The following is an 11,987-nucleotide window of genomic DNA, read 5'->3' as shown; positions in this document are numbered from 1 at the left end:
CAAATCCCAGTCTGAGGGCCTTTCTGGGTGGAGTTTGCATGTTCTCTTCGTGCATGCGTGTTTTTTTTTCCGGGTACTCCAGTTTCCTCCCACAGACCAAAAACATGCATGTTAGGCTGATTGGTGACTCTAAATTGTTCCTAGGTGCGAGTGAGAGAGTGAATGGTTGTTTGTCTCGTTTGTCTCTGTGTGTCCCTGTGATGGACTTGCGACCCGTCCAGGGTGTACCCCGCCCCTCGCACTGTGATTGCTGGACATGGGCACCGGTGTCAGCGGACCAATATCTCCTCACAGTTCCAGGAACTCGTCTTAAGCACAGAGGTGACAGGGCCTTCTCTGTAGCAGGACCAAGACTTTGGAACGAGTTACCTCTGCTTGCCAGACAGGCCCCCTCCATCTCGGTTTTCAAATCCCGTGTAAAAACTCACTACTATTCAGTAGCTTTCAACACCAGAGGATCTGTGTTTTGAACCTGTATGCTCCACACTTGTTTGTCGTCATATTTATTATCTGCATCGTTTTTATGTCTATATTCTGATATACTTCATTTTGTATTTTGCCTCGTGTGTTACCTGTTGTTCTGTCTGTACAGCACTTTGGTTGGCCTTGTAGCTGTTTTAAGTGCTCTATAAATAAAATGGTATGGTATGGCGACCCCCGTGACCCAAAAAATGGAAGAAGTGGGTAAAAGATAATGTATATATATATATATATATATATATATATAATAAACACAAAAAGGTCTTGCCATAAACAAGAGCGTTTCCTTGAACCTTTAGGGGTTTAGATCCCCGTTGTGCTGTCTGGAAACCAACTGGAGACAAAAATGTGCTGAGTGTTTTCCAGTAGAGTTTTCAGAGTTACCTGAGGATCAGTGCATGCCCTTGCCTGTGTTTTGGCTGATAACAACCCCAGCTTACGTTGCCAACACACAAGTTGCTCCACAGCAAAGTAAGCCAGAGAACAAGCTTTCTAAGTGTCGGTTTAAAAGTGATGAAGTTTAAGAAAGTCAGGTTTGTTCACTTTCAGTGACGAGTGATTGAATTTTTATTATGTTCTTCAATTTTCCAACTAAAAACTTTAAAACATGCCTCATTCAGAAGCATGCACGTAAACATGCAAAGGACAGTCGCAGCTTCTTATGTGATTGCGTTGTTTTCCTGCATAAATGTTAGCGTAAACATCAATTTTACTTTTTAATCACAATCATCTCAACCTAAAGTACCAATCAGGTAGAGCTACTTCCTGTTAGATGTTTCCATCTGCAGCCATGCTTAGAGGATGACATAAGCAGATTCTTTATTGTCATTCTCACAACATGTGGTACATGTGGTGGAGCGAAATTATGTACACAGGGTCCCAGTTACATCCAACAATAAAATGTATAAGAATAAGAAAAATGCATAATCTGTAAGGTAATGTTAAGGAATCGAATGTCATCTGCGCTCTAATGAACAAAACCACACTGTTAGCATGACTTAGCAGAAGCACTGGAAGTAAAAGAAAATGTTGTATTGTCCAAAGTTAGAGGTAAAGATCAATGCAGTTGCTTTCTGAACCAGTTGCCAGGCAAATATTAAGAAGTTATTCATTAAAAACACTCTGGCTCATATAATTGCAAAAAGAATGACACTTTTTGAGATACAGATTATGAATTGTATATATTTATCCATGCAGCTATAATTTCTGAGACGTCATGGAGGAAGCAGCTTTAATTAAGATCCCTGTACTTCCTTCACTGAGACTACGTCCTCCCTCCATCTGGAGGGGCAACCCTTACGTATCCAGTGAGTCTGCCTCCAGGTTCCCAATCCGTAGGTCTCGTCTTGGAGGGCATCCTGAATTCAACCTCACCAGATGCTTGAACCACTTAAATTGGTTCTTTGCTATGGGGAGGGGTATCCCTTCTACTTTAAGCTCCTCCTGAACACCTGACTCTATTTTTCAGAAGATTGTATTTGCAATCTCAGACTTCCAGTCATTATCCCCAGTTAATGACCTGTGTGTTGGAACAAAGATCGATTGGTCAATTGAGAGGTTTCCTTTTCAGTTCAGCTGTCTTCACCATGACACAAAGTCCACAGTCCACGTATCAACCTCCTGCTCCCTTTACTCCCATTTGTGAACAACACCCCCAGATCCTTGAACTCTTCTACTTGAGACAGAGGCTCATTCGCCTCCTGGAGTTGGCGGTCCATCCTTTAACAGTCGAGGTCTACAGCCTCAGGCTTGTAGTCACTGATCTTCATCCTAATAGCATCGCACATGGCTGCGAACCACATCAGTGCTCGCTGGAGGTCTTGACGAGGCCAACAGGACCATACCCTCTGCAAAGGCAGCGATGCAGTCCAAAGCTCCAGAACTGGAGACCCTCGCACCCTTTAGCTGCACCACTTCTCTTAAAGGTTATGAAGAGAATCAGAGGAAACCAGATTACTGGCATTGTGAACCAAACTCTCGCTGCGGTTCTACAGGGACTGAACCCTTCGTAGCGGGTCTGGAATTCCATGGTACCCCCAAAGCAGTACAGTATACTTTTGAGTGGCTAAAAGTATGCAAAACATAAAGTACACGTGAAGCTGTGAAGGCTTCTGACACTCACGCAGAAGTGATGGCTCTGTATCGCTCCAGGCCTGCCGTGTCCCAGATCTGGGCCTTGATGGTGAAGCCGTTGAGCTGCACGGTCCGCGTGCTGAACTCCACCCCGATGGTTGTGCGACTGTCGTGGTTGAACTCGTTTTTAGTGAAGCGGGACAGCAGGTTGCTCTTTCCGACACCAGATTCTCCAATTAGAACCACTGGAAAAGACACAGAAGGATCCAAATAAAGTTCGTCTTCTTCCTGTCTTTGTTTGGAGTTTTTCACTATTATAGTCCTTGTTAAACTAAACCACTTTTTTCTTAATAAAAGCCTTTGGTCTAGGTGTGTCTTTGATTTAGTTGCTCCATAAATCCACAGTCTTCGCTGTCTGAGACTAGACTAATTACTCCATTAGGCAACAGCTTCATTATAAATGAGTCATGTGTTTAAACTGCAGCACGCACCGCACAAAAATCATCCACTGAGTTAGCCATAAGTTCTCATTTAGCAACGGGACAGTCAAAAGTTTCACGTCAAGTAATAAAATATTAAGTTTGTCAAGATGTCTGCAATCTTTTTCAGTTTTAGCATTTAGTCCACAGCAGCTTTGTTATCACCTGCTGTCCAAGGCAAAGGGGTGATCATGTTTTCGCCCTCTCCAGTGTGTGCACGTTTGCATTATATATTAGCAAAATATCTCATGAACCACTAGACGGGTTTTACTGACAGTTTAGTGAGTTTTACAGGTTCAGTGCGACTACTGAGGGTGGTAGTAGCTGAGAGTCATCCCAGCACACACTCCAAGCGCTGCTCAGTAATTGTTGAAGTAAACTCTGAGCCTTTGAGAAAAAAAAAAAAAAGTGTTTCTTTAAATGAAAGAGCGACGAGGGCGAGGCGAGAGTCCAGATCAGGTGAAACGAGTTCAGCAGCTGCTTCTTCTTCGTTTTAACCAGAGAACCTTACAGAACAGACTGGCTGAAGGTTTCAGAAGCCACCCTCCTGCACATTTCATAATGTTTGTGTTTCAGTTCTGACTCATAAAAGGCCTGAACTAATCGTCTCAGGCAGGAAACAAAGACCACCTTAGGACAACAGCAGAGATTAGATCTGCTGAGAAGTGGATAAGATAAAGCTGCAGCGCAGTGCTGCGATCAGAAACCTGTTGCTAAAGGTCTTATGAAATCTCAAAAGCCTTTAATTGTGGAGTTTGGGTGTGAGGGGAGATCAAAACGTATTTATGCGTCTGATAAATCACCGTTGTTTGGTCAGAGTGAGGAGAAGGATTAACAGGATGCAACTCTGACACAATCAGAAACTAAAGCAACCGTATGTGTAATCCCTAAAAACAAAGAAACTGGATTCTAGACTGAATGGGATGCTCCGTTTATGCCGCTAAATTCACATGCACATTAATCTTCCTCCCTGCCTTCCTGAGGGTCATTATGCTCTGTCACAAAAGAGCATTATGGGTATTTTGTGCAATAACAGCTCAAACAGCTGTTTTGGTTTCAAACATCTTTTGAGAATCCAACAAAGTTAAGTCAGGTCCTCTGGACGGGTTCTTTTTGTTGAAACGTTTCGTCCTTCATCCAAAAGACTTCATCAGTCAAAGGAGCCGCAATCAGGATGTTTTGAACCACTTTGACCAGTCGGTGGGGGAGAGGGTGGACTCCAGAAACTAACTATTTATAATTACATTTTCATCTTTAAATCACTTCTTGGTCTGCTGCCTTCATACATCTCCTCCTACATGTCTCTGCGTGAGTGCAGCTACAGCGTGCGCTCTCAGGACATTATTACCTGCAGTGTTCCTCAGTGCAGACTGAACTAGGCAAAAGGGCCTTCTCCTACTAATTGTCTATTGTTGTCCATTGTTTTTCATCACTCTTTGCTGAAATCATGGGATTAACCTGTCTAAATAAAGGTTGAATGAATGTTGCAGCTCCGCAGACTGATTAAGTCTTCTGGATGAAAGACGAAACGTTTCAACAAAAAAAATCCATCCAGACAACCTGACTTAACCTTGTTAGCCGGGCTTAATTTGAGCCAGATCCTGCTGGAACAGGATCTGGAAACTCTTTTATTTTGACAGGGTGCGTTCCGGTAACTGTTTGCTTTGATCCGGTAACTGTCAGGCCTACTAATAATACAGTTACAAACAAATTTGACTGCCTTGAACGAATAAAACCTATATTAGATAAGTAACCTGAAAATAATTACATAAACACTAATTTTAGACATAAAGCAGCCTCTTACATGCTTCCTAAGATCACATAAGAGCTGCCCCTTCAATAAGCATTTCTGTTTCTAGCCTTAAAAAAATCTCCGCCCCTGGGGAGGCAGGGTTAGAATGCTTGAGAGAAGCAGAGCGTGCTCTATTCACACAAGGAGAGCTGTTGGTCAGGCTACTTCTTGTTGCTCTAAAATAGTTACTGAATCAAGTGTTTACAAATGTAGGTAAAAGTAGACATTTAACAACCCCATTAAATACACCAGAATACGCAGAAAGTTTTAAGAATGGACTGAAGACCTTCTTATTTGAAAGATTTTAGTGTTACAATGTATTTTTAATCCTGTTGTGTTTAGTTTTTTTGCTTTTCAGTTTTTTAGTCCATGTTTTATTCTCTTGAGATGTTTTATACTGTAGCACTTGGAGATTGTAAAATGTAAAGTGCAGTACAAATTTAATAAATTTATTATTATTATTATTATCATTATTAATGCAGGAAATGGCATCAACTTTATTCAAAATTTTCTGGGGGAGGACCTCCAGACCCCCTGCTGTTTGTGTTCCAGCATTGTTTGATTTACAAATTAAGCACTGCTTGTTAGGTTTTTGAGCATGAATCAGGATATCTGCTGAGAATGTTTCTAAATGCCTCTCAGCGTTGGACAGTTCATTGCCTGCTGCTAAAGACAAAGACATGTCTGTGTCTGTTAGCAAATTATCTCATAAACCACGGGACAAATCTGAACAAAACTCGCAGTAATAACTGGAGTTCCTTCTAAAACCGATTTGACTTTTGGAGTCATTTGAATTCAAGATGTCTGAGAGAGCAAATTCACTTTAAAATGTATAAAAATAGCTGTAACTCCGTCAATCTGACATGTATTCATGTAAAATGATGTGATAGTAGCTGAGGCTAACGGACTGTGCGAGGTCTTTGTTTAAAATGTTGCCATTAGGTGTGTTTCTGTTGTTTTCCACCTCAGTTCTACAGATAATGAAGTAAAGTTTGGTGAAACTCTGAGTCTGCTGGAGTCGCTCAACACTCGACGAAGCTAAAGCAGAATAGTTAAAGGTGAAACGTGCTGAACGCCAGCTATCATCTAAAAGACGCAAAATGAAAGATACAAGTAGAAAAACACCTGCTACTCACTAAAGTAGCAAAAAGGCGCAAAGCAGCAAAAGTCTGGATAAAATAAAAAGTGCTAATTAAAAGCAGGAAATGAAGCTAAGATTTAAAATGACAACATGGACGGTAGGACCTGACTTTGGCGTGTTGTATGTTTAACCCGAGCGCTGAGGATATTTTGTTTTGGGGTTATTGTTCACTCTGCAGAGCTGCTCTCCTCCGTTTTCTTTCTGCTACTGAGTAACTTCTTGAGCAAACAATACTTCTGGTTTCCATGGCGACGCAGGACGAGCGACTTCGTTCGCTCTGCAGGTTTGGTTCGTTTATCCAGAAGGAACCCAGAGGAACTCGACGTGCTGCCGTGACGCTTCGGAGGTTGTTGTTTTTCTGCCTCGGCTGTCCTTCAGGGCGAGAACTTCTGGACGGCTCAGCTGCTGCACTTTAAAAACTCTGGTTTTAATATCAGTTCATGGGCGGTTAACTAACCAACACAACATACAGTCTGTGTTAACCAACGTGCAGCCGGGTCGGGTCAGTCACATTCCAGACTAAGTGGTTTGACTGATCAGAATCAGAGAATCTGTCAGGCTGCATGAACTCCACAAACACAGAGAAGTAGACGTTTTATCTCAGCCTGATCACATCTGAGCCGTTCTTTACCAAATCCAACAAACAGCTGAAACAAATACAGGCCCGAGATTCAGTGATGGAATGCACATCACCCGCCACAGTGTTGGATCACATGCACACCTTGAAAACAACTTGAAGGGTCTCATATGTGACATCGCACTCAGTGTGTGTGTCGTGGACGACTCTCAGCTACTACCACAGCAAACTTCAGCTCAGTATCTGCGACACTGACTGAAAGTCTTTCCGCCTTGGCGTTGTCTTAAATATCTGCAGTCAAGAGCAGCAGAAACTCCTGCTCCTCTGAAGGTGATGACCATCTGAGCAGCAGCTGATCCTGGGTCTGCTGGTTTAAGTTTTATGCACAGTGTTTCCAGAGTTCAGCCGAATGTTTGGTAAATAAACAGTAACCAGATTCTTCATGTTGTAGCTGGACTCAAATCAGGACGTGGTCTCTTCTGATTCAATAATTCTGTGAATTATTTTCTGGTATTTTGTTTATTTTGTGCCGTTTTAGCTCTTCACGTATGAAAACCTTCAGCTCGTTCAGCAGACGGGGGCTCGGACTTTTCAAACAATTAAACTTGATATAAAAACATCCCTGTAGAAAAAACATTGAGATCTCTACGTTTAAAATGTTTGACGCAATCGTTCTGCTAACAGTTGTGTCTTATGATGCTTTAACATTTTTCTACTTTTAGCTGACCTTTTGCTACTTTTTTTCTTAGTGCTCAACGTTTGCAGTTTTAATTTCTAATTAGAGTTTTGATACTTTTAGTATTCAGTTAGCTTTTTGCTACTTTCAGTTAACTAGCCTTTTAGCTTTTTCATTTGGCAGCGTTTCCTCCTTTTAGCTCGTCCTTTGAAGGTTCACCAGCTCGGTTTCAGTTTTTCAGCAGACTTCAGCTGTCATTCAGTCCTCAGCATTCAGACTTTCCCTTCCTTGAATTGTGTCGGTTTTATTAGAGAAAATGTGCCAAACTGATGATGTCACTGCAGTTCTAGTCAGCTTTGCAGTGATGCAACTTCTGACCCATATTCATATATTTTGTTTTATGTTTAGTTGTTAAGATCCTGAGACACAAATGAGACTACAAACGATGGAGCTGCTCTGGTTTTATGGCGTCTCTCTGTTCATTATTAAGTGTTTTGCATTCTGATGACAGCCGGCACACTCACTCCTGCAAACTGTGAGGTAATAATAAACAAGGAAGTATAATTAGACGCTCAGGAGGGGTTATTACAGAACACCTTTCAAATTCATCAAAAATACGTCCAGGGATGAAATGAAGAGCGGAGGATGTGTACTCACCCTTAAAGACAAAGTTGTAGGCTTCATCTGACCCCATGTTGTGTCCATTCAGTCTTGTCCACCCTCAGGTTACAGTCTGAAGGCAGGATGGAAGATGAACCGATCTGAGCCTAAAGCTGCGTGACCTCTGACCCCTCACGCTTTAAAGCACAGCCACAGATGCCACACGGACGCCTGTCTGCGGCTCTCTGCCCTTCACCACCCTCCTGAGTTAACAGAGAGCCGGTTTGTTTGAACAGGGCACGCTCAGTGCGTCCAAGTTGTTGTGCTGCAGTGGGCGGGGCTTCGGTTAGGGTGCAGCACAGCAGGGATGGGGGCGTGTCCCAGAGGCCGGGTCAGGTCGGACAGGTGGGGTGAGTGGCAGCTACACCTGAGGACTGCCAGGCGCCTCCTGGTGGTCTAAACATGAGCCTGTGCCACATCTGGCTGACTATGAAGATAAATTAGTCTCAGAAGACACAAATGTACAAGACTTGCATACGTACAATAAGTACCGCGTTTTATAAATGTACACATTTCAATGTGCACAAGTAGGAATATTCTGTCAAATACACGTGCACAAATCACCTGCTGCGCTCGGATCAGCTGTGACTTCAGATTCACAAACGATGCCTTCAAGGCTGATGGAAAAAAAAAAATGGACGTCTGAGCCTCATCAGATTTACTGAGTTATTGAGAAAGACTAATTTTTAACTAGACAGAGAATTTTTAAATATTATTTTCTCCTCATAATTTCATGGATTCTTACCGTAGAATTAGTTACTGTCGCACCTTAACGCCACTTCTTTATATTTTTGAACAGGCAGCAGGGCAGCTAAATGTCTGTGCTGATGTTTTAGACTCAACTGAAACTTTTTTTTGTTATACATCACATCATCTGCAAAGACACGATTGCCTGGATCAGCTTTTACCTCCGCTTTTAAAAACCCGTTACGCCACATCCTAACATTTTTAACTTGATAAGCATTAATGCTGGTTAAGAAAAACATGTTTTATCTTAAATTATTAGTTTTTAATCAGTTTTATGACGCATGCTGCTGACCTCTTGGCCAGGCTACGCTCGTAAAAAGAGATCTTAATCTTAATGTTTTTAATCTTGTTAAATAACGGTAATAAAAAAATGTTGAGTGAAACCAGCAGCCTCCGTCACGGTCGACTCATCCTGAATCGAACAAACATTAAAATAGGTCTCGACCTAAACCTTTCAGGAACTGATTTTCTGTACAAACAAAAGAAGATTAGTTTATTAACAGTTTTATAAATATCTAACACTTTAAGCTTTATATGAAAATAAAAACTGACCCGAGGCAGTTCAGCTGAATCAAACACTTTTATTTCCTTCCTTTAAGGATTCTTATAAATCAGACGGTTTAGTTTTAAAATAATGTTTTCAATGGACCAACTTTAAATAAAACGAGGATATTTTAGCCAGAATCTTGTTTATTCAACACGTTTGAAATAAAGCACAGGTGAATATTCTTAACTGCAGTTTTCAGACACTATCTTATAAAAGTTTCCACGTCACCTTTGGCTCCTGAAAAATGTTCAGTTTTGCTTTAAACAACATCGCTGATTCTTTTCTCAGCAGGCGAACAGACGACGCCCTCCTGACTGTTTACATCAAAGCAGCTGGTACCTCCAGAAGTGCACACACCTGAGGCAGGATGGGTCGTGTACTTAGTGAAGCGTCAGGGTTACAGTAGTCCATGAAAGACCTGGATCAGGCAGTTTCTGTTGTCGTTCCAGGCAAACAGAAGCAAAATCTCGAGCTTCGGTCGGATCTTTACGACGATGCAGCCACTTGAGTTAATGGTTCCTCCAGATACTGCACCAGAGCCTCCGCCTACACACACACAGCACGGTTACCAGGAAGGTTTAAACCATAAACTTTGACTCAAGCTCATCCAGACGAAGAACAGCAGCGACGTTTAAGTGCAACACGGTTTAACTCCGAGGAAAGACTCGATCAGTTTGCAGCTCTGGAGCCACATGTGGCCCTCAGACCATCTGAAGTGGCTTCGACTAAAACAACAACATGAACCGGAGTTGTTTTCATTTACAAAGTGGTGCCAAGAAATTGTACTTTGAGTCATACATTTCTGCCCATGGGTTTAGAAACATGTGAATCACACGTCTGCTGCAGAGCGACACCAATAACAGCAGCAGGTCCAGCTGCCTGCCTAACAGAAATAATTCAACACATCAGTTGTTGTAAATATGTGGCACCGCTTCCCATCAGAATGAGCTGAATGTGTCTCGTGTTTTTACAAATGGTAAATGAACAGCACTTATACATCTCCTTTCTGTCTTATCAATATACTCAAAGCTCTTTACAACAATCTGTGCCTCGTTTACCCATTCATACAGCACTCTACTAGATCTCTACAAAGAATAATCAGTGCTTTATCACATTCATACACCGATGGGACAAACATCGGAGGCAATGAGGGGTTCAGCGTCTTGCCCAGGGACACTTCAGCATGTGACTGCTGGTGGAATCAAACCCCCAGCTCTCCCATTGAAGGGCGACTGCTCTAACCGCTCAGCCACAGTCACCCAGATGTGTATAAATCTCAGGGATGAGTGTCACAGTTCAGGTCAGTTCTCTATCCTGTCGATGACCTACAGTACAGCAGTTCTTAAAATCATCATTTACATATTTAATGAAAAGTGCTGTGAAAGCAGAAATAAGTTTTGCACATCTGTTGGGTTTTATAAATTTTGAGGCAATGAAATAAGGGCCTATACAAACATAAAACTTGTGTTTTATAAGAATGTAAAAAACAAACAAATAAAAGCCTGCCCCGAATAAGATATTCAGCAGTTTAAGTACATAAAAGTTGTGTTTTTATTGCCTTTTAAGATTTTAATCAGCAGCTCAGTCGTTCATTCATCGAAAAGTGTGAAATGTGTTTTGCTCTTTTTCCACAAAACTGTGAAGGACTCAGATCTGCATCGTGCTAAAGAAAGTACCATCTGTCTGAAAACAGTTTTAATACACATTATGTAAACAAACATTCAGTGAGTGTGTTTGTTTAACACACGTAGTTAACAATTAATTCATTAACTTAATTAAGTAAGTGTCAAAACTCACCTTGGCTTTAAGCATCCCAAAGCCCACAGTCTCTTTGGCGTACATACACAGCAGCAGGTTGGCTACCTGCGTGATGGCCACTCGTCCCTCCTAACAAAAGCAAATGAAGAAAAAACACTGAAGTTTGAGCTTTTTTTAATGTTTTTTTGTGTAAACCACAGCCGTGCCTCTCACCATACAGTCCATTAGAATGAATTTGAGCTTGTCTTCGTTGAAGGCTTGGTGGCCGTTCTTGTCATAGGCTGCCCAGATGTTGCTGGCAATGGCGGCAGTCACTCGAGCGTCAGTGTCTCCGTAACCGGAGTACGCCAGGAGGGAACCTTCGTTATTCAGCAGACTGGGGGGAAAATCATACAAAACATGTTTTTATCCGATCGAAATGATGCTATTATGATGACAAATCTATAGAAAGCTGCCAAAAACATGCACAGATGTTTGTTTACTAGTTTCTACATGATCTAAAATTACTCATGCTTCTTAATTTACTTCGATGGATAAATGAGGGCACAGATTGTAAAGTGCTTTGAGTATGTTGATTATATAGAAGCGCACTCAATAAGTACAGTCCATTTACCATAAATTGAAGTTAGTCTACCTTTACTATGTTCAAATTTAATAAAAAACAAGATAAACTCGTTGATTCTGTGACATAAAAACAAATATTTAAGTACAGGATGTAAAATTAATTAAGCAAAGTTTCAATTAAGAAGCATGTCTTAATTTTAGTCCAAGTTGTAAAATAACTATCAGCATCTAAAAAGACAATAAAATGTGTAATTTTAATTATATAAAGTCTAAAAGTAATTTTTCTTGATCAAATACGAGGATTTGTTTTTGCTTTAAGCCATAAGTTTTAAGGCTTTTTTTTACATGTTGTCTGTTTACGTTCATTAAAAATAAAAATAAATAAAAAGCTGAATGCTGTATTCAGGTAATAAACTAGCATGAAAGTGTCTGAGCAGGTTAGCCTCCTGTTAGCTCGATGCTAACCTCCTTACTTACAGGGTGTCTGGTGTTA

At 41.3% G+C, this 11,987-nt stretch overlaps 2 protein-coding genes across 3 annotated transcripts in view; both read right to left on the bottom strand.

Annotated features, from left to right (window-relative positions):
• The window catches only part of rab25b (RAB25, member RAS oncogene family b), an 11,991-nt gene extending 3,885 nt beyond the window's left edge, over nt 1–8,106 (bottom strand). For both annotated transcript variants that reach the window (XM_037676093.1, XM_037676094.1), the window contains exons 1-2: nt 7,876–8,106; nt 2,603–2,798 (exon numbers count right to left, since the gene is read on the bottom strand). In XM_037676093.1, coding sequence (XP_037532021.1) covers nt 2,603–2,798; nt 7,876–7,912 — 233 coding nt within the window. In that variant the 5' untranslated portion in view covers nt 7,913–8,106. The remainder of the gene's footprint in view (nt 1–2,602; nt 2,799–7,875) is intronic.
• A 1,197-nt stretch (nt 8,107–9,303) lies between these two features.
• Nucleotides 9,304–11,987, bottom strand: part of lamtor2 (late endosomal/lysosomal adaptor, MAPK and MTOR activator 2) — a 2,940-nt gene continuing 256 nt past the window's right edge. The window contains exons 2-4 of the mRNA XM_037676728.1: nt 11,144–11,306; nt 10,970–11,059; nt 9,304–9,718 (exon numbers count right to left, since the gene is read on the bottom strand). Coding sequence (XP_037532656.1) covers nt 9,659–9,718; nt 10,970–11,059; nt 11,144–11,306 — 313 coding nt within the window. The 3' untranslated portion in view covers nt 9,304–9,658. The remainder of the gene's footprint in view (nt 9,719–10,969; nt 11,060–11,143; nt 11,307–11,987) is intronic.

The sequence above is a fragment of the Nematolebias whitei genome, chromosome 5 (genome assembly GCF_014905685.2).
Source record: "Nematolebias whitei isolate Nwh7 chromosome 5, NemWhi1, whole genome shotgun sequence".
NCBI lineage: Eukaryota > Metazoa > Chordata > Actinopteri > Cyprinodontiformes > Rivulidae > Nematolebias > Nematolebias whitei.
This window is presented reverse-complemented; position numbering and strand designations above follow the sequence as displayed.